General features: G+C 42.4%; 1 protein-coding gene across 4 annotated transcripts in view; it reads right to left on the bottom strand.

Annotated features, from left to right (window-relative positions):
• The window catches only part of SPMAP2L (sperm microtubule associated protein 2 like), a 79,555-nt gene that overhangs the window by 53,088 nt on the left and 3,511 nt on the right, over positions 1 to 22,956 (bottom strand). For 2 of the 4 annotated variants that reach the window (XM_054484676.1, XM_054484675.1), the window contains 2 exons: positions 9,348 to 9,381; positions 5,558 to 5,620 (listed from right to left, as the gene is read on the bottom strand). In XM_054484676.1, the coding sequence (XP_054340651.1) occupies positions 5,558 to 5,620; positions 9,348 to 9,381 (97 nt within the window). Of the gene's footprint in view, positions 1 to 5,557; positions 5,621 to 9,347; positions 9,382 to 10,782; positions 10,909 to 22,956 lie in introns of all 4 variants that reach the window. The other 2 variants (XM_054484674.1, XM_054484677.1) reach the window with 2 other exon arrangements.

Below are 22,956 nucleotides of genomic sequence, written 5' to 3' on the forward strand. Positions count from 1 at the left end.
TAGGTCCTGTCCATCTGTGTTTTGACTCTAACCTTTGTCTCAACCCTTAAGGCCAATGTTTTAGGATAGGCTATCATTATTTCTCTCCTGCATTATTTTAATAGCCCCAAATTATCTTCTTGCCTCTGGTTTTCCATGCCATCAAAGGAATTGTGCCTTTCTAAAATAGACAGGGTGATATAATGGAAAGAAATGGGCTTTGTGGGCAATGGATGTAGATTCAAATCCAAGTTGAATTGGGTAAATTACTTAACTTTTCTAAACTTTACTCCCTAATCAAATAATGTCTCCAATTTTTCTATTGGTTTCAAATAGGGTGGGTTGAGTGTTCCAAGATTTTGACGGTTCTTTTTTTTTTTTTCTCCTTTTTTTTTTTAATTAAGTATTTATTGATCATTCTTGGGTGTTTCTCGGAGAGGGGGATGTGGCAGGGTCATAGGATAATAGTGGAGAGAAGGTCAGGAGATAAACACATGAACAAAGGTCTCTGGTTTTCCTAGGCAAAGGTCCCTGCGGCCTTCCACGGTGTTTGTGTCCCTGGGTACTTGAGATTAGGGAGTGGTGATGACTCTTAAAGAGCATGCTGCCTTCAAGCATCTGTTTAACAAAGCACATCTTGCACCGCCCTTAATCCATTTAACCCTGAGTTGACACAGCACATGTTTCAGAGAGCAGGGGGCTGGGGGCAAGGCCATAGATCAACGGCATCCCAAGGCAGAATTTCTCCTAGTAGAGAACAAAATGGAGTCTCCTATGCCTACTTCTTTCTGCACAGACACAGTAACAATCTGATCTCTCTTTCTTTTCCCCACATTTCTCCCTTTTCTTTTCAACAAAACCACCATCGTCATCATGGCCCATTCTCAATGGTCGCTTTCTCTTCAGAGCTGTTGGGTACACCTCCCAGACGGGGCGGCCAGGCAGAGGTGGTCCTCACATCCCAGCGATGGTCGGCCAGGCAGAGGCACTCCTCACCTCCCAGACGGGGCGGCCGGGCAGAGGCGCTCCTCACTTCCCAGACGGGGCGGCCGGGCAGAGGTGCTCCTCACTTCCCAGACGGGGCGGCCGGGCAGAGACGCTCCTCACTTCCCAGACGGGGTGGCAGCCAGGCAGAGGCACTCCTCACCTCCCAGATGGGGCGGCCGGGCAGAGGCGCTCCTCACCTCCCAGACGGGGCGGCCGGGCAGAGGTGCTCCTCACTTCCCAGATGGGGCGGCCGGGCAGAGGCGCTCCTCACTTCCTCCCAGACGGGGTGGTGGCCGGGCAGAGGCGCTCCTCATCTCCCAGACGGGGCGGCCGGGCAGAGGCGCTCCTCACTTCCCAGACGGGGCGGCCGGGCAGAGGCACTCCTCACTTCCCAAACGTTGGGCGGCCGGGCAGAGGCTCTCCTCACCTCCCAGACGGGGCAGCTGGGCAGAGGCGCTCCTCACTTCCCAGAAGGGGCGGCCGGGCAGAGGCGCTCCTCACTTCCTCCCAGACGGAGTGGCGGTGGGGCAGAGGCGCTCCTCACCTCCCAGACGGGGCGGCCGGGCAGAGGCGCTCCTCACCTCCCAGACGGGGCGGCCGGGCAGAGGCGCTCCTCACATCCCAGACGATGGGCAGCTAGGCAGGGACGCTCCTCACTTCCTATACGGGATGGCAGCCGGGCAGAGGCTCTCCTCACTTCCCAGGTGGGGCGGCCGGGCAGAGGGGCTCCTCACATCCAGACAATGGGCGGCCAGGCAGAGACGCTCCTCACTTCCTAGACGGGGTGGCGGCCGGGCAGAGGCTGTAATCTTAGCACTTTGGGAGGCCAAGGCAGGCGGCTGGGAGGTGGAGGTTGTAGGGGGCCGAGATCACGCCACTGCACTCCAGCCTGGGCAACATTGAGCACTGAGCGAGCGAGACTCCGTCTGCAATCCCAGCACCTCGGGAAGCCGAGGCGGGCAGATCACTGGAGGCCAGGAGCTGGAGACCAGCCCGGTCAACACGGCAAAACCCCGTCTCCACCAAAAATACAAAAACCAGTCAGGCGTGGCGGCGCGCGCCTGCAATCCCAGGCACTCAGCAGGCTGAGGCAGGAGAATCACAGGAGCCCGAGGCAGGGAGGTTGCAGCAAGCTGAGATCAGGGCAGCACAGTCCAGCTTCGGCAACCGAGGGAGACCGAAGAAAGAAGGAGAGGGAGACCGAAGAGAGGGAGGGGGAGGGGGAGGGGGAGAGAGCAAGATTTTGACAGTTCTAATAATATTCATTAACATCTCTCTTATCAGTGTATACCTCTACTCAATATATATGTGTGTGTTCCTATCCATGAATAAGAGAGAATTTAATGCATACTATATTTTTAGTTTTAAGTCTCTTAAAACTTAGTCTTTAGAGCATAGCAAAGTTGCAAGATACAGCATTAATATACAAAAGTCTACTGATTTTTTATATGCCAACAAAGAACAATTGGAATTTGAAATAAAAAACACAATGCTGTTTACAGTAGCATTGCAAAAAATTAAATACATAAGCATAATTCCAAAAAAATACATATAAGATCTCTATGAGGAAAACTACAAAACTCTAATGAAATAATCAAAAAAGAGCTATATAAATGGAGAGGTATTCAATATTCGTGGATAGGAAGACTCAATATTAAGATATCAATTATTCTCGGCTTGGTTTATATATTCAATGCAATCCCAGTGAAAATCCTAGCAAGCTACTTCATGGATATTAACAAACTGATTCTATAGTTTATATAGAAAGACAAAAGACCCAGAATAGTCAACATAATATTCAAGAACAAAGTCAGAGGACTAACACTATCTTACTTCAAGACTTACAAAGCTACAGTAATCAAGGCAGTGTGGTATTGGTGAAAGAAGAGACAGATGAGTGGGATAAAATACAGATCCTATAAATAGATCCACACAAATATAGCCAAAGGATTGCAGGCAATCCAATCAAGAAAGGATAGTCCTGGCCAGGCACGGTGGCTCATGCCTGTAATCCCAGCCCTTTGGGAGGCCGAGGTGGGCAGATCTCCTGAGGTCGGGAGTTCGAGACCAGCCTAACCAACATGGAGAAACCCCATCTCTACTAAAAATACAAAATTAGCAGGGCGTGGTGGTGCCTGCTTGTAATCCCAGCTACTCGGGAGGCTGAGGCAGGAGAATCACTTGAACCCAGGAGGTGGAGGTCACAGTGAGCTGAGATTGCACCATTGCACTCTAGCCTGAGCAACAAGAGTGAAATTCCATCTCAAAAAAAAAAAAAAAAAGACAGTCTTTTCAACAAATGGTGCTGGAACAACTGGACATCTACATGCAAAAATAAATAATCTAGACACAGACCTTGCACCTTTCATAAACTAACTCAAAATGTGTCTAGATGTAAATATAAAATACAAAAATATAAAACTTTCAGGAGTTTTATAGAAAAACACACAGGAGAAAATCCAGGTGACTTTGGGTTTAGCAATGAGTTTTTAGAAACAACACCAAAAGAATGATTCACAAAAGAAAAAATCAGTAAATTGAACTTCATAAAAATTAAAATTTCTATTTTGTGAAACACACCGCTAAGAGAATGAAAAGCTAAACCATAGACTGAGAAACAATATTTGCAAAACAAATATCTGATAAAGGAGTGGCATCCAAAACACACAAAGAACACTTAAAACTCAACAATAACAAATAGCCCAACTAAAAAATGGGCAGAAACTGAACACCTTACCAAAGAAGATATACAAAAAGCAAATATGCTCAACATCAGTTCATTACAGAATTGCAAATTAAAACAATGAGATACCACTACACACCTATTAGAATGGCTAAAATCCAAACGCTGACAACACCAAATGCTGACAAAGATGGGGAGCAACAGGAACTCTCCTTCATTGCTTGTTAAAATGCAAAATGGTACAGTCATCTTAGAAGAGCTTAGTAGTTTCTTACAAAGTTAAATACACTCTTACCATATTATCCAGCAATTTACCCAAATTAGCTAAAAACTTAAATATACCAAAAAAACCTGCACGTGAATGTTTATAGCAGCTTTATTCATAATTGACAAATATTGGAAGCAACAATGATGCCCTTAAATAGGTAATGGATAATCTTTGATACACCTATACAACTAAATAGTATCCACATCAATAGAATATAATCTTAAAAAGAAATGAGCTATCTAGACAAAAAAAAAAAACCATAAAGGAACCTTAAATGCATATTACTAAGTAAAAGAAGCCAATCTGAGAGATTACATACTGTACAGTTCCAACTATACGACTTTCTAGAAAAGACAAAACTACAGAGATAGCAAATAGATCAGTAGTGGCCAAGGGTTTGGAGAGGGAGGAAAGAGGAAAAGAAATAAATAGTTGGAACACAGGTAATTTTTAGGGCTGTGAAACTGTCCTGTATGATACTATAATGGTGGATACATCATGCATTTGTCAAACCCATAAAGCCGCACAACACAAAAAGTGAACCTTAATGTAAACCATAGGATTTAATCAGTAAAAACATATCAATATTGGCTCATCAATTTTAACAATTGTACCACAATAATGCAAGATGTTAGCAGTAGGAAAAACTAGGGGGAGGGGTGGTAAATATGGAAACTCTGTACTTTCTGCTTAATTTTTCCATAAACCCAAAACTGCTCTAAAAATTAAAGTATATTAATTTTGTTTAAAAAAAAAAAAAAAGCAATAGGACAGGGATGGTGGCTCACGTCTGTAATCCCAACACTTTGGGAGGCCAAGATGGGAGGATCACTTGAGCACAGGAGTTTGAGGCCAGCCTGGGAAACATAGGGAGACCCCCGTCTCCACAAAAAAATTTAAAAATTAGCTGGGCACAGTGGCACACACATGTGGTCCCAGATACTCAGGAGGCTGAGGTGGGGGAATCACTTGAGCCTGGGAGGTCAAGGCTGCAGTAAGCCATGATTGCACCACAGCACTCCAGCCTGAGCAACAGAGTGAAACCCTACCTCAAAAAAAAAAAAAAAAAAAAAAGCAATAGGAGATCCAAAAAATATTCAAGCTTGACTCAGGAGCCAAAGAAGAAAAAGGGGAGTCCCTTGGCCAGGCATGAAAGGACTCAGGGTCCAGCTTGCTGGAGACCCAGAGGACAGATGTGTTCTAATAAGAGGCTTAGAGGTATCAGGATTAGTGATAGTAGCCTTAGAGATACAGGCAGCAAGGCTGGACTTGGAGAATGCACAAAAAGTTTCCAAGAAGTGTGGAGTCACACTCTTGAGCAGTGGTTCTCAAGTCCGTCTGCCTATGGAATCATCTGGGGAGCTTTTAACTCCCAAAGTCTAAGGCACACCCCATATCAACTAAATCAGGATTTTTGGGGAAAGCACTCAGTCACTATTAAAGTTCCCCAGGTGATTCCAATATACAGCCAAATTTAAGAACCACTGACCAAGGGTTAGCCTTTTTCATGCTGACTACAATGAGGTGACAATATTGGTTCAGAGGATCTAGTTAAGTAGAGGTGGACGGATAAATAATACTTACCTGTTTTATGTAATGAACACAATAATCACAAACAAGACCATACAATATTGCCTTACCTGTCTGGAGTTCCCCATTGCTTTTTAGGCTTTGAAAGATTTGGGGTTCTCTTCCTAGAAAAACTAACAAATAGCAGCTGATTAAATCAAAGAGAATGCTTAAAAAATGTGGTTACATTAGATGACTCCTACTCAAACAAATCCCATATGAGGGGGAAAAAAAAGAAGAACTAAAACCAATGCTATATTTAATGTGATTTGAAGAGTGCTGAAAGGCTCAAAGTATCCAAACATTCTTTGGACCCAACATTCTCACTTCTAAAATTACTAATATAGCACACAATAAAATTAAGACAATAAATTATGCAACCAAACAAAGAATATATTATCTCCAGAACACCCGAGGTAAAATGCACACTTGTTAACAGCAAAAACCTCAATCAGTCTGTTAAGGTCATTTGTAGATGGCTTGGTGGCACTGGATTCTGAAGAGATTGTACAGACAAATTTCAGGCAGAATATCTGGCTTTGGAAAAACTATGAAATAGGCAAAATACACTTTTGGTACCACTCAATCCCCTCTGTGCCTCACTCTGCTCCCTTGAACCTTCCCTAATTTTTCTTAATCCACTTGTAGCAGAGAGATTTTGTGCCCTCCAAGTGTCCATGTGTTGCCCTACGTTTCCCAGCCTCCTTTGCAGTTGTTTGGAGTGACATAACTGTCACGTCCAATTTCAGCAAGAGGACTGGGTATCACATAAGAGCTAGTGTGTCTCTTCCACTTTTCTCTTTCCCTGTTGCAGGGACCTAGAAGCCACATATCCTAGACAGCAGAGCTACAAGGTAGAGGAGGGCCAATCAATTCACACTAGACTCTGGCAGGAGGGAGAAATAAACATTTATTGTGTTAAGTCATTGAGAGTTCTGTATCTTGTTTGTTAATGTAGCATTATCTATCCTATGCAGACTAATACACCACCTATGTTGTGGTGACTCATATTACAACTGTGTATGGCCTTGGTTGGAGTCTGAAGGGCCCAATACATAACAACTCTTTTGGTCTACCATCTTTAGAAACCAACTGAAAAATAGGCACAGGAGTAAGACAAATAGAATAAAAATACTATCTGTTATTGACAAAACCATATTGAAATGAGTAGTTTGAATCCCTGACACCCCTGAATTGAACTGACATCCCAAAGCTGCAGGCCTCCTCCTGTAGGGGCTAAACCTGCTATATGATAGAAAGTAGATCACAAAGACCCTCGTACAGATTGATGCACCATTTTACAGGTCACTGTAGACAGGCAGGCCCCAAAGAAAAAGGGTCCCAGAAGGGACCAATTCTCTCTCCCAAACCTATCAAACAGATGTCACTCCTACCCCATGGAAAGTCTAATTAAAGAAAGAGGCAAGAGGCCAGGAGAATTACTCAAAGGAAATGCTTCAATGTATAATGAGGGAGGTGATAAGGAAAAGCATCCCTCTAACACTTGCCTGAGCTCTTTAATGGGCTCCAAACTCTTTTAGAATAAGCCCTAGCCCTGGTGTCAGGTAGGATTCAGTCACTGACACAGCACATACAAGGCATGATGTGAAATGGCCTTCCTAATTAAGTGGTGATTGATGCACCGTGGGAGGAGGCAGCAGGGGAGAGGGGGCTCAATAGTCAGCAGCTCCCAAGGTTGCACATTTGTATAACCTCTCAGCCTTTTTTTTTTTTTTCTGTTAGAGATAGGGTCTCACTATGTTCCCCACGCTGGAGTGCAATGGCATGATCACAGCTCCCTGCAGCCTCAAACTACTACCCAAACTCAGCCTCCTGAGTAGCTGGGATTACGGACATCATACCGGGCTAATTAGGCACAGCACATTTGCATAAAAACAAACTTTTTAAAGGATACAGGGATAGATAATGGAGATGGCACAATTTCCTTACATGATGACCCCGAATTAACAGATCAAAGAGAAACAAGAAGCAGTAAGAAATAACAATAATGAAAAACTTTTTTGAAACCACACTCGTCACAGCCTTTTTAAGTGTAAAAATTTACGAGACACAAACTATCCAGTCACAGTAAAGCTTGCTCACTCAGCATACATTATTTATTTTAAGTACTGTGGTATTTTGAGTGGATACCTGGTAATATTCAGTAAATATTAATTCTACCCGCTGTACTCCTCAGCCACCTGACAACCTTGGGAAAGTGACATAATTTTGCTGAATTTCATTTTCTCTCGGTAAAATCTAGTTGATACATCTGTCCTATCTACTTTTCAGAATTCTTGTGAGAAAACCTATTTTTTAACTGAAAACCATTACACAAAAATAAGGTTAGTAGTATTTGCTGCCTGAATAAGGAAGGGGGGAAAAAACCAGAAGCATGGTAAATACAGCCAGGTGTGGTGGTTCATGCCTATAATGCCAGCACTTCAGAAGACTGAGTTAGAAGGATCACCTGAGGCCAGGAATTTGGGACCAGCCTGGGCAACATAGTGAGATCTATCTCTACAATAAAATTTTAAAAATAAATGTTAAAACATAAAATACAAAATAAGCCTGAATAATAACCATACATGTAAATGAGCTAAACAATAACAATAAATATGGATGGTTTTGACCCACTTCTTTAAAAAGTAGACGAAAATAAAATCTGGTATTATTTACTTTTCACCTACATGAACCATTGATATGAACCCTTGGTATTTCTCCCTAATGATTTTATAGGATGAGTATCTTTTATCCAAAATGCTTGGGACTAGAACTATTTGGAATTTTTGATATTTTCAGATTTTGAAATATCTGTACATACATAATGAGGTGTCTTGGGGATGAGACCCAAGTCTAAACACAACATTCATTTATGTTTTATATACATCTTACACACATAGCCTGAAGGTAATTTTATATAATATTTTAAATAATTTTGTGTGTGAAACAAAGTTTGTGGTAAGTACTTATGTGTGAAATTTTCCACTTGTGGTGTTATGCGCATGCTCAAAAAGTTTCAGATTTTGGAGCATTTGGGATTTTAGATTTTCAGATTAGGGATGCTCAACCTGTATTCTGTCTCCTCTTCTAACTGTATCTTAGCCAAACAAAGGGTAAGCATCGGTTTTCAGGAGGCATTTATTGTTGTGCATTATATGCACATATACACATATACTTTTTTCTTTTCTTTTTTTTCATAAAGGGCACTTTCTTGAAAAGTCGTTAGCTACCTTACTTGAATTAGAGGCAAGGGAGATTGGGATACATTGAACTAGAGCTTCACAAAATCTGTGATTCGAGATTGTCAATGCAGAATCCCAAATCCCTTAAAGGTTCAGATCTACTAAGTAACAAGTCAAGTACCTAGCAAACAAGTGAAAAACTAAGTGAATAGAAGTGTTCTCCAGCTAGGCGCGATGGCTCACCCCTGTAATCCCAGCACTTTGGGAGGCCGAGGTGGGCAGATCACGAGGTCAGGAGATCGAGACCATCCTGGCCAACATGGTGAAACCCCATCTCTACTAAAAATACAAAAATTAGCTGCGTGTGGTGGCGCATGCCCATAATCCCAGCTACTCAGGAGGCTGAGGAAGGAGAATCACTTGAACCCAGGAGGCAGAGGTTGCAGTGAGCCGAGATCATGCCACTGCACTCCAGTCTGGGGAACAGAGCGAGACTCTGTCTCAAAATAAAAAAAAAGAAAAGAAAGAAAGAAAAGGACCTTATGACAAAGGGAAAGCCTAGGAATGTCCTTTTTGAAAACCCCAAGATAGACCCACGTCAAATGAATCTGCCCCATCCAGATTGGCTGGCCTATTAGTTTACGTCTGTGAAAACAGTACTATAACTATCTCTTACCATTTCCTTACAAAGTCACAGGAAACAGGATTTGCTAAAAGAAAACAAAAGTAAAAGCAAAAATTAGATTCAACAGGAATCAAAGATATGATTAAGATAGCATCACAAATTAAAAGAGAAAGGAGTTAGAAAAAAATATTTAGGGAAATGGCCAACTGAAATATATCATACTATGTACCAAAATAAACCACAGGTAAATCAAGGAGTTAAATATTTTAAAAACTGAATTAGAGGAAATAAGAGAATATCTACTTGATCCCTGGATTTTAATCTTCCAGAGTTAAAGCTGGCAAAAGATATAAAGGACAATATAAATAGATTAAAATACTTAAAATTTCTGTGTCAAAAATTAAAACTTAAAGATGACAGAAAAATTTGGAGGAATATTTGGCAATAAATATGATAAAGGGTTAATAGTCTTAACATTTGAAGAGTATAAATGTACAGATTATAAGAAAAACACTAAGGTAAGTGTCAAAATTAAATAGACAAAGGATGAGAACAGAATTCACATATGAAGATATATAAAGGGCTAATAACAAACATAAGTAAAAGTTCATCAGCACTACAGGAAAGGTAAAAAAAAAAAAACAGAAAGAATGCTCAAACTTGCTTATAATCAAAACAATGCAAAAAATGAGATTTTTCTTTAAACTGGCAAATTGGCAAAATTTTTTTGCAAAGTATAAAGATGTTGGAAGGGTAAGATGAAATGAGTCCTTCTGTGCATTGCTGGTAAAACTCTAAATTAGTATATTTTATGAAAAATAATTTGATAGTGTAAGTCAGTAATGTTTACATGCCTTAGTCCAATTCTATTTACAGAAATCGACCCTAAAGAAATAATTCAAGTGTGGGCAAAGATTTATGCAGAAAAATCTTCATCGTGGTATCTTTAACAGTGGGTAATTAGATAATCCTGAAATGTCCAAAACAGAAGAAATGGTTAAGCTAATGAAAAATCTCGTTTAGAAGCTGGATTTTTTTTTTTTTTAAATGTGGAAAAATGTAGGTGATCCCATAGGCCTTATAATGATGGATTGCTCCAGAGTCTTTTCTTGGGAGTTTTTAATCCTATCTAAGAGTTTTGAAATAACATTGTCTAGAATGTTTTTGGTAAAGAAAAGTGGGTGCGCTACAGCATCAGACAGACATGGCTCAAACCTCAGTTTTGTTGCTTACTCCACTGTACAATCTTGGGTAAATTAATTTCTCAGGGATTTAGTTTTCCCTTCTCAGATATGAGGATTAATAGGTCTGTGTAAAGATTAGTGATAAACAGCCCGGCGCAGTGGCTCATGCCTGTAATCCCAGCACTTTGGGAGGCCGAGGCAGGCAGATCAGCTGAGGTCAGGAGTTCGAGATCAGCCTAGCCAACATAGTGAGACCGTCTCCACTGAAAATACAAAAATTAGCCACTCATAGTGGTGTGCACCTGTAATCCCAGCTACTCGGGAGGCTGAGACAGGAGAATCACTTGAACCTGGGAGGCGGAGGTTGCAGTGAGCCACGATTGCACCACCACACTCCAGCCTGGGCAACAAGAGCGAAACAACTCCATCTCAAAAAAAAAAAAAAAAAAAAAAAGATTAGTAATAAAACAAGATTAGTGTATACATGTACATCACTTACATATATATATAGCATCTTGCATATAGAGTAGATGAATGGTAGTTACAATTATTGGTTACAACTTCAGTGTATCAATGGCTTAAATAGAGCACTGTAGGAAACACAATTAACTATTCAACGAACTTGTGATTTGGCTCCTATAGGCAAGCATGGTGCCAGTATCGAGAGAACACAAATGAGGAAGGTCTCTCTTCTCAAAAGTTACGCTCCAGTGGGAGGCAGGCTATGAATTTAACAAAAAAAAGTAAATGGAACTTTTAAATTCAGAACTAGCATGGTTAAACAAAAATGTTTAAGTAATTGTTAAGGAAGTGTTTACTATTAAGGGTTCCAACTGCTTTTTTTGTTTGTTTTTTTTTTGGAGACAGGGTCTCTCTGTTGCCCAGGCCAAAGTGCAGTTGCGCAATCATCACTCACTGCAACCTCCACCTCCCCAGTTCAAGCGATTCTCGTGCCTCAGTCTCCCGAGTAGCTGGGACTACAGGTGTGTGCCACCAAGCCAGGCTAATTTTATTTTTTGTAGGCAGGGTCTCGCTATGGTGCCCAGGCTGTTCTTGAACTCCTGGGCTCCAGCAATCCTCCTACCTTGGCCTCCCAAAGTGCTGGGCATGAGTCACCACACCTAGCCACGAAAATTATTAGTAAAATGTTAAACCTACTTTGTAAACATGTACTCACATGTATTTTCATTGGTTTGTGTTTCTACCCTCCGTTCATTTCTAAAAGGATTCGAGGTTGCTTACATAAACAGACTACAATAGGCTGTGTCTGTTTTTAGATGAAAAACCCAAGGAAAGAGAAAAATAGTCAGGAGAAGGGAAAGAAAAATAAGGGAAGCATAGATAATAAAGCCTAGCATAGTCGTATCAGAGCATTCTACCAGGGAAAGAAAGACACCAGCTGTTCCTAACATTGGAATCTTTTAGGAGGGTGGAGCAGGGGCTTCATCACCATATATTTCTTTCTTGTGTTTGTTTTCTCTCTCATAGATTAGTCAATCACATGCAAATGTCAGTAGCCCGGCCGCAGACTGTAGGATTTACACTGACACAGCTGCGCCGGGCGGGTCTGTGTGGACAGCGCTGTCCTCAGTGGCATAGGACGGGCTCGATGGCCCCGGGCATGCTGGCCACCACCTTGCAGACAGTCGTCTCGGGGACACAGAAGCGCAGCCTGCGATGGGCTTTCCTGTTGAGAATGCTGCCGTTGCTGAGCTTTCTGGTCAGTGTTGAAGAGGATGACGTAGTTGTGCAGGTCCACAAGCGGGTCTGGAACTGCTCCACAGTCTCCCTCCCGCCCTCGGGCCAGGTGGCGCTCCAGAAGGCGGAGCCAGAGCGCGTGCGGCCGGCATCCAGGCCACCAGGGGGCGCAGGTTGGCAGCGGCTGGAGGGCTGCGGGGCTCGGCCTAGCGGCGCCCAGCAACTCGAACTGCGACACACGTTGAAATTTAAAAAAAAAGTCTCTCGGATGAGGTCTTAACTGGTGTTATACAAGGAGCAGCAACATAAATTATAAAACGTTGGTGGAAAGCCAAATAGAACCCTGTTTTTTTCACGTTTTTTCCCCTCTTCAAAGTTTACTCCTGATTTGTGTTGCATGAAACTAAGTTAAAAAAATAAAGTTTCCAGTGAAGTATTATAAATGACTGAGTATGAGGCATGATTTTCCCCAAAAAATTATTCTTCAGTAAAGGTTACCTTATATGCAAGCTCTTAAAAGAACCCATCTTAAGAGGTACTTTCTCAATTGCTTTATTTTCTCAACAAAGAACTGGGCAAGGAAAACGTATCGGGGCCGGGCACAGTGGCTCACACCTGTAATCCCAGAACTTTGGGAGGCCAAGGCAGGCGGATCACTTGAGCTCAGGAGTTCGAGATCAGCCTGGCCAACATGGTGAAATTCCATCTCTACAAAAAATACAAATATTAGCCGGGCGTGGTGGTTCACACCTGTAATCCCAGCTACTCGGGAGGCTGAGGCACGAGAATCACTCGAGCCCAGGAAGCAGAGGTTGTTGCAGTGAGCCTAGGTAGGGCCATAGCACTCCAGCCTGGGTGAGACAGCGAGACTCCATCTCTCTCTCTCTCTCTCTGCCTCTCTCTCTCTCACATACACACACACACACACACACACACACACACACACACACACACTCTCAATATATGCTAGAATGGGAAAAGTACAGAGTTCTCCCTACCAAAATTAATACGTTAAGCGAAGGAAAGGAATAAGAAATTCAAAACAGATTTAGTAATTATTCTTGGGAATATAATCTCATAATCCTAAATGCTAGGTGTTGTTCTAAAGCTTTAAACATTATTTTATTTATTTATTTATTTTTTTGAGACAGAATCTCACTCTGTCACCCAGGCTGGAGTGCAGTGGTGCAGTTGGCTCACTGCAACCTCTGCCTCCCGGGTTCAAGTGATTCTCGTGCCTCAGCCTCCCAATTAGCTGGGACTACAGGTGCACACCACCACACCTGGCAAATCTTTGTATTTTTAGTATAGAAGGGGTTTTGCCATGTTGGTCAGCTGGTCTCGAACTCCTGGCCTTAAGTGACCATCAGCCTCTGCCTCTCAAAGTGCTGGGATTACAGGTGTGAGCCACCATGCCCAGCCCTAAACCTTATTTTAAAAAGCAAAACATGGCCGGGCGCGGTGGCTCACGCCTGTAATCCCAGCACTTTGGGAGGCCAAGGTGGGCGGATCACGAGGGCAGGAGGTCGAGACCATCCTGGCTAACAAGGTGAAACCCTGTCTCTACTAAAAATACAAAATATTAGCCTGGTGTGGTGGCGGGCGCCTGTAGTCCCAGCTACTCAAGAGGCTGAGGCAGGAGAATGGCGTGAACCCAGGAGGTGGAGCTTTCAGTGAGCCAAAATCGCACCACTGCACTCCAGCCTGGAGACTCCGTCTCAAAAAAAAGCAAAACATAAACACAAAACGCAATAACCACATAGTGATTGTATTGTAAAGGTAAAAGTACACCTACAGGATGAATTTTTTTTTAAAGTTCCTACTTTTACATGACATGAATGGGTTCTGATGGCTTGTGATAATTTCCAGTCACAGCATCAAACACAGGTTCAAAGGGACCCTGTCTTACTCCTAATAAAATAATGGAATCTAATAAAATAATGGTATCTAGGCAATGAACAAGACTGGTTGTTAAAACCATTAGGTGAAAGGTGGATTGGAACTAACGTTGAGGGATCACGGCTGACCTCACCTGAACCCACTCATCAATCTTACATTCCCCAAAGTGGGAGAGCCAGAGGCATGCACCTTACTCAAAGTGTGATGCTAGAGGAAGAGCACGTTCAGCACTACCTATCAAAGAACGTTGCCAAAAATAATTTATTCTGAGTTGAAGCAAGCCTCTTAATCTGCAATATGGGATATTTTACTGAATTTTCCTGACAAATAAATGGTGTTTCTAAAAGGGAGAGAGGACAAGGTCTATTGATGAAGAATAACAGAGACAAACAGACTGTAGGGGAGAAAACATAAGTTATTTTCTTCCCCTTTTTAGGATCTTAGTTGAGACACTTTCCTAAAAAAAAAAAAAAAATGTTAAATTAACAAAAGAAAAACAAGCAGAAGTTTGTGAACATGAGCTGTACCCATCATGCAGGAGAGGTCTCAGTTCAAAAGTATTTCTCTCTCAAGGCAGGGGTTTGGGGGCTTTGCTTAAGTAGAATTTTAACAAAGAGCCATACATGCTATACAGTGACCAGAGAAAGGAGAAAGCAGTTGTGGTCTTTTTAAAGTCAGGAAAATGTGGGAAGATAATAAAATCTGTTCCCAGATTTCTCTGTTGCCTGCTAGTGCCTTCTCCAATAAGGAAGAGTTGATGTCCCCGCCACCAGGCAAATGGCGCCTGAGGCAGAGCATTCTTCTGCGTTTTCATTGTCTTTTACTTAACATTCATCAGTATTTTGGTTTCCTTCAAGACCTAACTCCCAAATGCAATGTGAGGCTCTTGTTTAATTCCTAATTTGAACAAATCAACTGTAAAAGTATGTTTTTGAGACAATTAGGGAAACATGTATTTAGTGGGCATTAAAGAATAATTGTGGCAGGGCATGATGGCTCATGCCTGTAATCCTAGCACTTTGGGAGGCTGAGGTGGGAGGATCATTTGAGATCAGGAATTCAAGACCAGCCTGGGCAACCTAGGAAGACTCCATCTCTATAGAAAAAAGAAAGAAAGAAAGAATAATTGTAAATTTTGTTTGGTGTAATTATGACATGATAATTATGTGGCTTTTTAAAAATCCTTAGCAATTAGAGATGCGTACTGAGGTATTTATGGGTAAAATGACATGGTATCTGGCAGTTTCTTTAAAACAAATTTGTCCTATAGGATGCCCAAAAATTAGGGTTGGGGGGTGCCTAGATGAAACAAGATTCAAAAACAGTGTTAATTATTGAAACTACGTAATGGGTACATAGGGGTTTATTATAATATTCTCTATTTTGTGTATGTTAAGAAATTTCCATAATAAGAAAATCTTTTACGTTTTCTATCTCAAATAACTTAGAAATAAAAATAATGTGCCCTTAAAAACTGTGTTAAATTACTCAAAAAATGACTCATGATGTCAAATATGCAAGTGAAAAAATTAATAAAACTGTTTTCCATGAAATATGACATTAGGAATAAATATTTCTAAATTATACCATTTATTTTAATATGTTACTTTTATTTTTTAATTTAAATTTTTGTAATACAATTATAAACATTTGTCTATTTTAGCTCTATTTTTTAAAGTTTATATATTCAAGTTGGCAAAAACATTTAAATGTTGTTATATTCAAGAATATACAGTAATTGCACTTTGGCAATATCTTGTTATATCAAATTAAGCAGTTATATTAAAATATAGACTCTCAACATTTGTTCATAGTGATTGGCCAGTCTAGCCACTTCATTTCACTAGAAAGGAAACAGACACACAGCTATGACGTAACCAAAAGTAAATCCCAAGTTTCCTAACTCCTAGTCCAGTGCTCTTCGCAACAGAACCAAATTTCCTCTTCTACATATGCTCCAATTGAAATCCCCAGGATGCAACTGGAGCCATGACTCCTGGGCACAACAGTGTTCAAACATTGAAATTTCTTTGGGGACAGTAGGGAAGAGTTGACACATCCAATCCATCCTCATTGACTGATTTTCCTGTAGTAGAATTCCGGTATCACTTTCTGTCCTCAAAATATTTCCCAGCCCACTCTTCCAGAGAAAATAGCAGCGGTGCTTCTTTTCTCCCATTTAAGGGGCTTGACCTATCTTGTCACTAGTTCACAGGCTTTGGATGAACTGATGGGCTTTTGTCTTTCTTTCTTTTCTTTCTTTCTCTCTTTTCTTTCTTTCTCTTTCTTTCCTTTCTTTCTCTCTCTTTCTCTTTCTCGCTCTTTCTTTTTCATTCACCACTGATCAGGAGGTATTATATGGCTTTTTTTTGTTTTGTTTTGTTTTGTTTTGTTTTATTTTGAGACAGAGTCTCACTCTGTCACCCAGGCTGCAGCGCAGTGGTGTGATCTCGGCTCACTGCAACCTCTGCCTACCGGGTTCAAGCGATTCTCCTGCCTCAGCCTCCCGAGTAGCTGGGATTACAGGCGTGCACCACCACGCCCGGCTAATTTTTGTATTTTTGGCAGAGGCGGGGTTTTGGCATGTTGCTCAGGCTGGTCTTGAACTCCTGACCTCAGGTGACCCACCTGCCTCAGCCTCCCAAAGTGCTGGGATTACAGGCGCGAGCCACCATGCCTGGCCCACGATATGGCTTTGAATGCCGGTCCTCCGCTATATGCATGGAGACAACATACCAAGTCTCACATTCTTCATCTGTAAAATGGGGATGCAAATAGTACTTACTTCAAAGGGTTGTCTTAAGGATAAAATGAGATTACATTAAATATTTAAAACACTCAATGAACATAAGCTACTATTAATATGACCTCAGTAACTCTTGAGTGAATCTAGAAAGTGTTCAGGAATGGCCATATGAATGACTTTTATGCTGACTTTACCCATTCATTTTAAGCTTTGGAATAGAGAAGGATAAAGAAACTTAAATCCCTGTCCAAGGTCATGCAGCTTACCTTTCAGGTAGAAAGACAGACAACAAGCAAGTAAATAACTTCAGATAGTGGTAAGCGCTGGGAAGGAAATAAATCAGTGTGACGTGGCTGGTAAGGCAGAAGGAGGGGGTGCCTACCTTAGGGAGAGAAGTCAGGGCCTTCCTGAAGTAGCATGGTCATGAGACTCTCTAAAAAGCTTTCAGACTCTGCTTTAGAAAACACTACATTAAGGCAGCCACAGTGGCTCACACCTGTAACGTCAGCACTTTGGGAGGCTGAGGCAGGCAGATCACTTGAGGTCAGGAGTTTGAGACCAGCCTGGCCAACATGGTGAAACCGTGTCTCTACTAAAAACACAAAAATTAGCCGGGTGTGGTGGTGCAGGCCTGTAATCCCAGCTACTCAGGAGGCTGAGGCAGGAGAATCGCTTGAACCCAGGAGGCAGAAGTTGCAGTGAGCTGAGATTGCACCATTGCACTCCAGCCTCAGCAACAAGAGCAAAACTCCATCTCAAAAAAATTAATAAGTAAAAAATAAAAAGAGGTTATTGTTGCCACTTAACTCAGAAAAATGAAGTGCTTGTCCTGTAGGATACTCCAGTACATTTTACTTTGTATGCTATGGATGTGTCATTGTTGTGGATATATTCAGCCTCCCCAACCACATAAATAGTTCTTCAAGGAAGGAATCCATGTCTTATTCATCTACAGCTCAGTACCTACACCATGAACATAGTATGTGCTCAATAAAGTTCAGCAATAACAGTGATGATTAGGTGATGATACTATTGTTAGGTGACAGAATAATAGAACCGATTCTATAAATTTTTAAAATTTGGCACACAACCAAAATGCCATGTCTTAGTCATCTTTGCACTCCATAGGACACAGAAGAGTGACTTAGTAGTCGCTCAATAAATGTTGGATTAAAAAATATCTTATTGAGTGAGTGGAGGCACGGGGATGTGCTAATTATTGCCCAATGTTTACACCACTTTTTGTAAATATTATATAAATATACTTAGTGTTTGTTGAGCTTTACTAAAGGAATTAATGTAAAGACTTACTGAAATTGACAAGGAAAATCTAGAAGACAAATTGAGAAGGTAGAAGGCTTTAAAGTAGTCTTTTCTTTTGTTTTGCTTTTTTGAGTCTCACTCTGTTGCCCAGGCTGGAGTGCAGTGGCATGATCTTGGCTCACTGCAACCTCCACCTCCTGGATTCAAGTGATTCTCCTATCTCGGCCTCCAGAGTAGCTGGAATTACAGGCATGCGCCACCATGCCTACCTAATTTTTGTATTTTTAATAGAGCTGGGATTTCACCATGTTGGCCAGGCTGGTCTTGAACTCTTGACCTCAGGCGATCCGCCTGCCTAGGCCTCCCAAACCATTATAGGCATGAGCCACCATGCCCAGCCTAAAATAATGTTTTCTAAAGCAAAGTCTGAAAACTTTTTAGAGAAAGTCTCATGACCACATGACTTCAGGAAGGCTGCTTTAGGTAGCATGGACAGGAAAAGCCCTACAAAAGATTAGCTTTCCCACCTCTTAACAACAGGCTGAGAACCAGTAATAGAAATTAGCCATGAGAGAATCCTGGGAAAACAACAGGCATGCCAGGTAGAGAGAACCACAGATGCAGACTCTGAAGCAGGGCAAGTATAGGGGTTCACCTTTTGGAGGAACAGAAAGGAAGCCAGTATGACTGAGACCAAGTGATCAGGAGGGCGAGTGGTAGGGGATGTCAGAGAGCCTGTGGAGCTCTACACACTGCTGCAGGAAGCTTGGATTTATTGTAAGAGCAATCAGAAGCCACAGGAAGGACTATAAGGGAAAGACATGATCTGATTCATTTTTAAAATACCCACTCTGGCTGCGGTAGCCATGGGGCTGCAGGGGACAGGAGTAGACACAGGCAGACTTGTCAGGAAACTCATGTAGAAATCCAGGTGAAGCAGGGCATGATGCACTTTGGGAGGCCAAGGCGGGCAGATCACAAGGTCAGGAGATCAAGACCATCCTGGCTAACATGGTGAAACCCCGTCTCTACTAAAAATACAAAAAAATTAGCCAGGTGTGGTGGCGGGCACCTGTAGTCCCAGCTACTTGGGAGGCTGAGGCAGGAGAATGGCGTGAACCTGGGAGGCGGAGCTTGTAGTGAGCCGAGATCGCGCCACTGCACTCCAGCCTGGGCGACAGAGCGAGACTCCGTCTCAAAAAAAAAAAAAAAGAAAAGAAAAGAAATCCAGGTGATAAGTGACCACAACTGCACAACTGGAGTGAGTGTGTTAGCAGCAGAAATGAATAAATTCAGGAAATATTCTTGAGATAAAACTGATAGAACTTTCATTGGGTGCATTGTACTTGAAGGTGAGGCAAGAAGAATAGATTTTCTTTAGCTTGAGCAACTTCAAGATATTTTCTCAGATGGGGGAGACTGAAGGAAGAACAAGGCTGGAAGGGAAATCAAGACTTCTGTTTGAAAAAGTATAGTCAATTTGAGAAGCATATGATATATGCAAATGGAGATGTCCAGGAGGCAGTTGAATATGTAAGTGTCAGACTCAGAGAAGAGAGAGAATATAAAAATTTAGAAGGCAGCAGCATAGAAATGCTAAACTCTTGAGTGAGTGTGGTTATGACCACCTAGGGGTAAAAGTGTAAATATTTTTTAAAGGGGTCAGGACAGAGCCTGCTAGAATTCAAGAATTCAGAGAGGGTTCAGCAAAGGAGCCTGAGAAGGAGCAACCAGTCAGGTAGATGCTAAACTAGGAGACTATGGTGTCACAGAGGCCACGAGAAGGGAGTAGCCAGTTGTGTTAGATGCTGCCAAGAGGTTTAATGAGATAATAATACTAACACATTGGCTGGGCGTGGTGGCTCATGCCTGTAATCCCAGCACTTTGTGAGGCTGAGGTGAGCAGATCACCTAAGGTCAGGAGTTCAAGACCAGCCTGGCCGACATGGTGAAACCCTGTCTCTACTAAAAATACAAAAATTAGCCAGGCATGGTGGTGCACACCTGTAATCCCAGCTACTCTGGAGGCTGAGAGAGGAGAATCACTTGAACCCAGGAGGCGGACGCTGCACTGAGCCAAGATCATGTCACTGCACTCCAGCCTGGGCAACACAGCAAGCCTCCATCTCAAAATAGTAATAAAAATAATAATAATAATAACACTACAACACTACTATTACTACTAGCTAACGTCTACTGAGCACTTACAATGTACCACATCTGTTCTAAGACCTTTATGGGTATTAACTCTTTGAATCTTTTTGACAATGCTAACGATAGAGAAGAAACCATTGGATTTGGTAACACAGAGGTCAAATGAAGAGATCTTTCATTCAACAACAATTAATTCCTGACTTGTTCCAGGCAAGCTTGAGGCACTGAGGATGAAAGACAAAGGTCCTGCCTCCATAAGAGCTTAATGTAAACAAGTAAACAAATAGATATATCATACAGTCTGATAAGTGTCTCAAAGAAAATGAGCAGGCCAAATAATGCTCTTTTTGGTACCCCATGAAAAGGAGATGACAAGTTATTTGAAAGAAGAGTGCCCTGGCAGAGGAGAAAGCAAATGAAATAATGATCCTGAGCTCAGAGCAAGGATGCCCATGTGCCTGCAGAGCAAAAACCGACAGGGGAGTAGTAGGACATGATGTCATGGACATATCAGGTCAAGTTCAAGGTGAGGATAGTGACAGGCTCAGATCAAGTGGGGCCTTGCAGGCCTGCTAAGGACTTTAGAGCAGGGGTTCCCAATCCCCGGGCTGTGGACTGGTTCTATCTGTGGCCTGTTAGGGGCCAGGCTGCACAGCAGGAGGTGAGAAGCAGGCAAGCAGGCATTACAGCCTGAACTCCGTCTCCTGTCAGATCAGTGGTGGTATTACATTCTCATAGAAACACAAACCCTATCATGAACTGCGCATGTGCATGTGAGGGATCTAGCTTGCGGGGTCCTTATGAGAATCTAACTAATGCTTGATAGATTGATCTGAAGTGGAACAGTTCCCCCCACCCCTTGAAAAAATTGTCTTCCACGAAACCCGTCCCTGGTGCCAAAAAGGTTGGGTATCCCTGCCTTAGAGGTGAGAACCCTACCTGAGGTGAGAACCCATTCTGGAGGGTTGAGATCAAAAGAATTGCATATAATTTATGTTCTAAGGGACTTCTGTGACCAGTGTAGGTACAATGAACTGGGGATGGTGCAAGACAAGAACCCAGCTGGAGGCTACTGCAGTGGACCTGTAGCAGGACGAGCCACAGACAAAACCCCTCAGATACCAAGTTAAAGAAGGAAGGGCTTTATTCGGCTGGGAGCATCAGCAAGACTCATGTCTCAAAAACTGAGCTCCCTGAGTGAGCAATTCCTGTCCCTCTTAAGGGCTTACAACTCTAAGGGGGTCTGCATGAGAGGGTCATGATTGATTGAGCAAGCAGGGGGCACGTGACTGGGGGCTGCATGCACCAGTAACTAGAACAGAACAGGACAGGGATTTTCACAGTGCTTTTCCATACAATGTATGTAATCTATAGATAACATAACCGATTAGGTCAGGGGTTGATCTTTAACTACCAGGCCCAGGGTGTGGCGCTGGGCTGTCTGCCTGTGGATTTCATTTCTGCCTTTTAGTTTTTACTTCTTCTTTCTTTGGAGGCAGAAATTGGGCATAAGACAATATGCGGGGTGGTCTCCTCCCTTCGACCAGGCAAGAGATGATAGTGGCTTACAAAGATGATGACATTTTAAATGTTAAGAACCGGCCATAGTCAGGATATAGCTCAAAGTTACAATTTGCTAATGGTTTAAAGTCTGAGTGTAAGAGAAAAACAGGCGCCAAGAATGATGCCAAGGTTTTTAGGCACCTGGATAAATAAATGGTGGTGCCATTTGCTGAAATGGGAAACAATGAGGGAAGAGCACATATGGGTGTTGCAGGAAGACTTCATTGGTGGGCACATTATGGTTTTTTTGTTGTTGTTGTTGTTGTTTTTGAGATGGAGTTTCACTCTTGTTGCCCAGGCTGGACTGCAATGGTGCAATCTCGGCTCACTGCAACCTCCACCTCCCGGGTTCAAGGGATTCTCCTGCCTTAGCCTCCCGAGTAGCTGGGATTACAGGCATGCACCATCATGCCTAGCTATTTTTTTTGTATTTTTAGTAGAGATGGGGTTTCACCATGTTGGCGAGGCTGGTCTCGAACCCCTGACCTCAGGTAATTCACCCACCTGAGCCTCCCAAAGTGCTGGGATTACAGGCGTAAGCCACTGCGCCCAGCCCACATTATGTTTTACAGGCCAAACTGATACTCAAGCGGGGATGATAAATCAAGGACTGATTATAAAACTTGAGTTTAGGGGAAAAACTGAGGCTAGAGATAATTTGGGAAGTTACCAGAATATAGTTAACAGGCCATGGAACTGACGACCTCACCCAGGGAATAAGGAAAGTTCTAGAAGAATGAATCTGAGAGGACTAAGCCATTGGTCACTTCAACCTAAAGGCTGGGAAGAGGATTAAGCAAAGGAAACCCACTAAAGAACAATCAGTAAGGTAGGACAACAGAGGTAGAGGCATTCCAGAAGTCAAGTAAAGAAGACTTCTAAGAAAATAAGAGGTTAATGTGTTAGATGAGTAAGATGAAGATGAATAATTAGCCATTGAATTTCACAAGGCAGAGGTCATTGTGACCTCAACAAAAGCCACTGCAGCTAAGTGGAGGGGATGAAAATTTAAGTGGTTCTCTAGAGAAGGGGGAAAAAGAGGGAAAGAGGACATGGAGATAATGACTTGCAGGCAATTCAATTAAGAAATTTTACCTCTAAAGCAGAGCAAAGAAATCATTGTACCTGGATGGGCACATGGGGTTCAGGGAAG

This window comes from Pongo pygmaeus, chromosome 3 (assembly GCF_028885625.2).
Source record: "Pongo pygmaeus isolate AG05252 chromosome 3, NHGRI_mPonPyg2-v2.0_pri, whole genome shotgun sequence".
In the NCBI taxonomy this organism is placed as follows: Eukaryota; Metazoa; Chordata; class Mammalia; order Primates; family Hominidae; genus Pongo; species Pongo pygmaeus.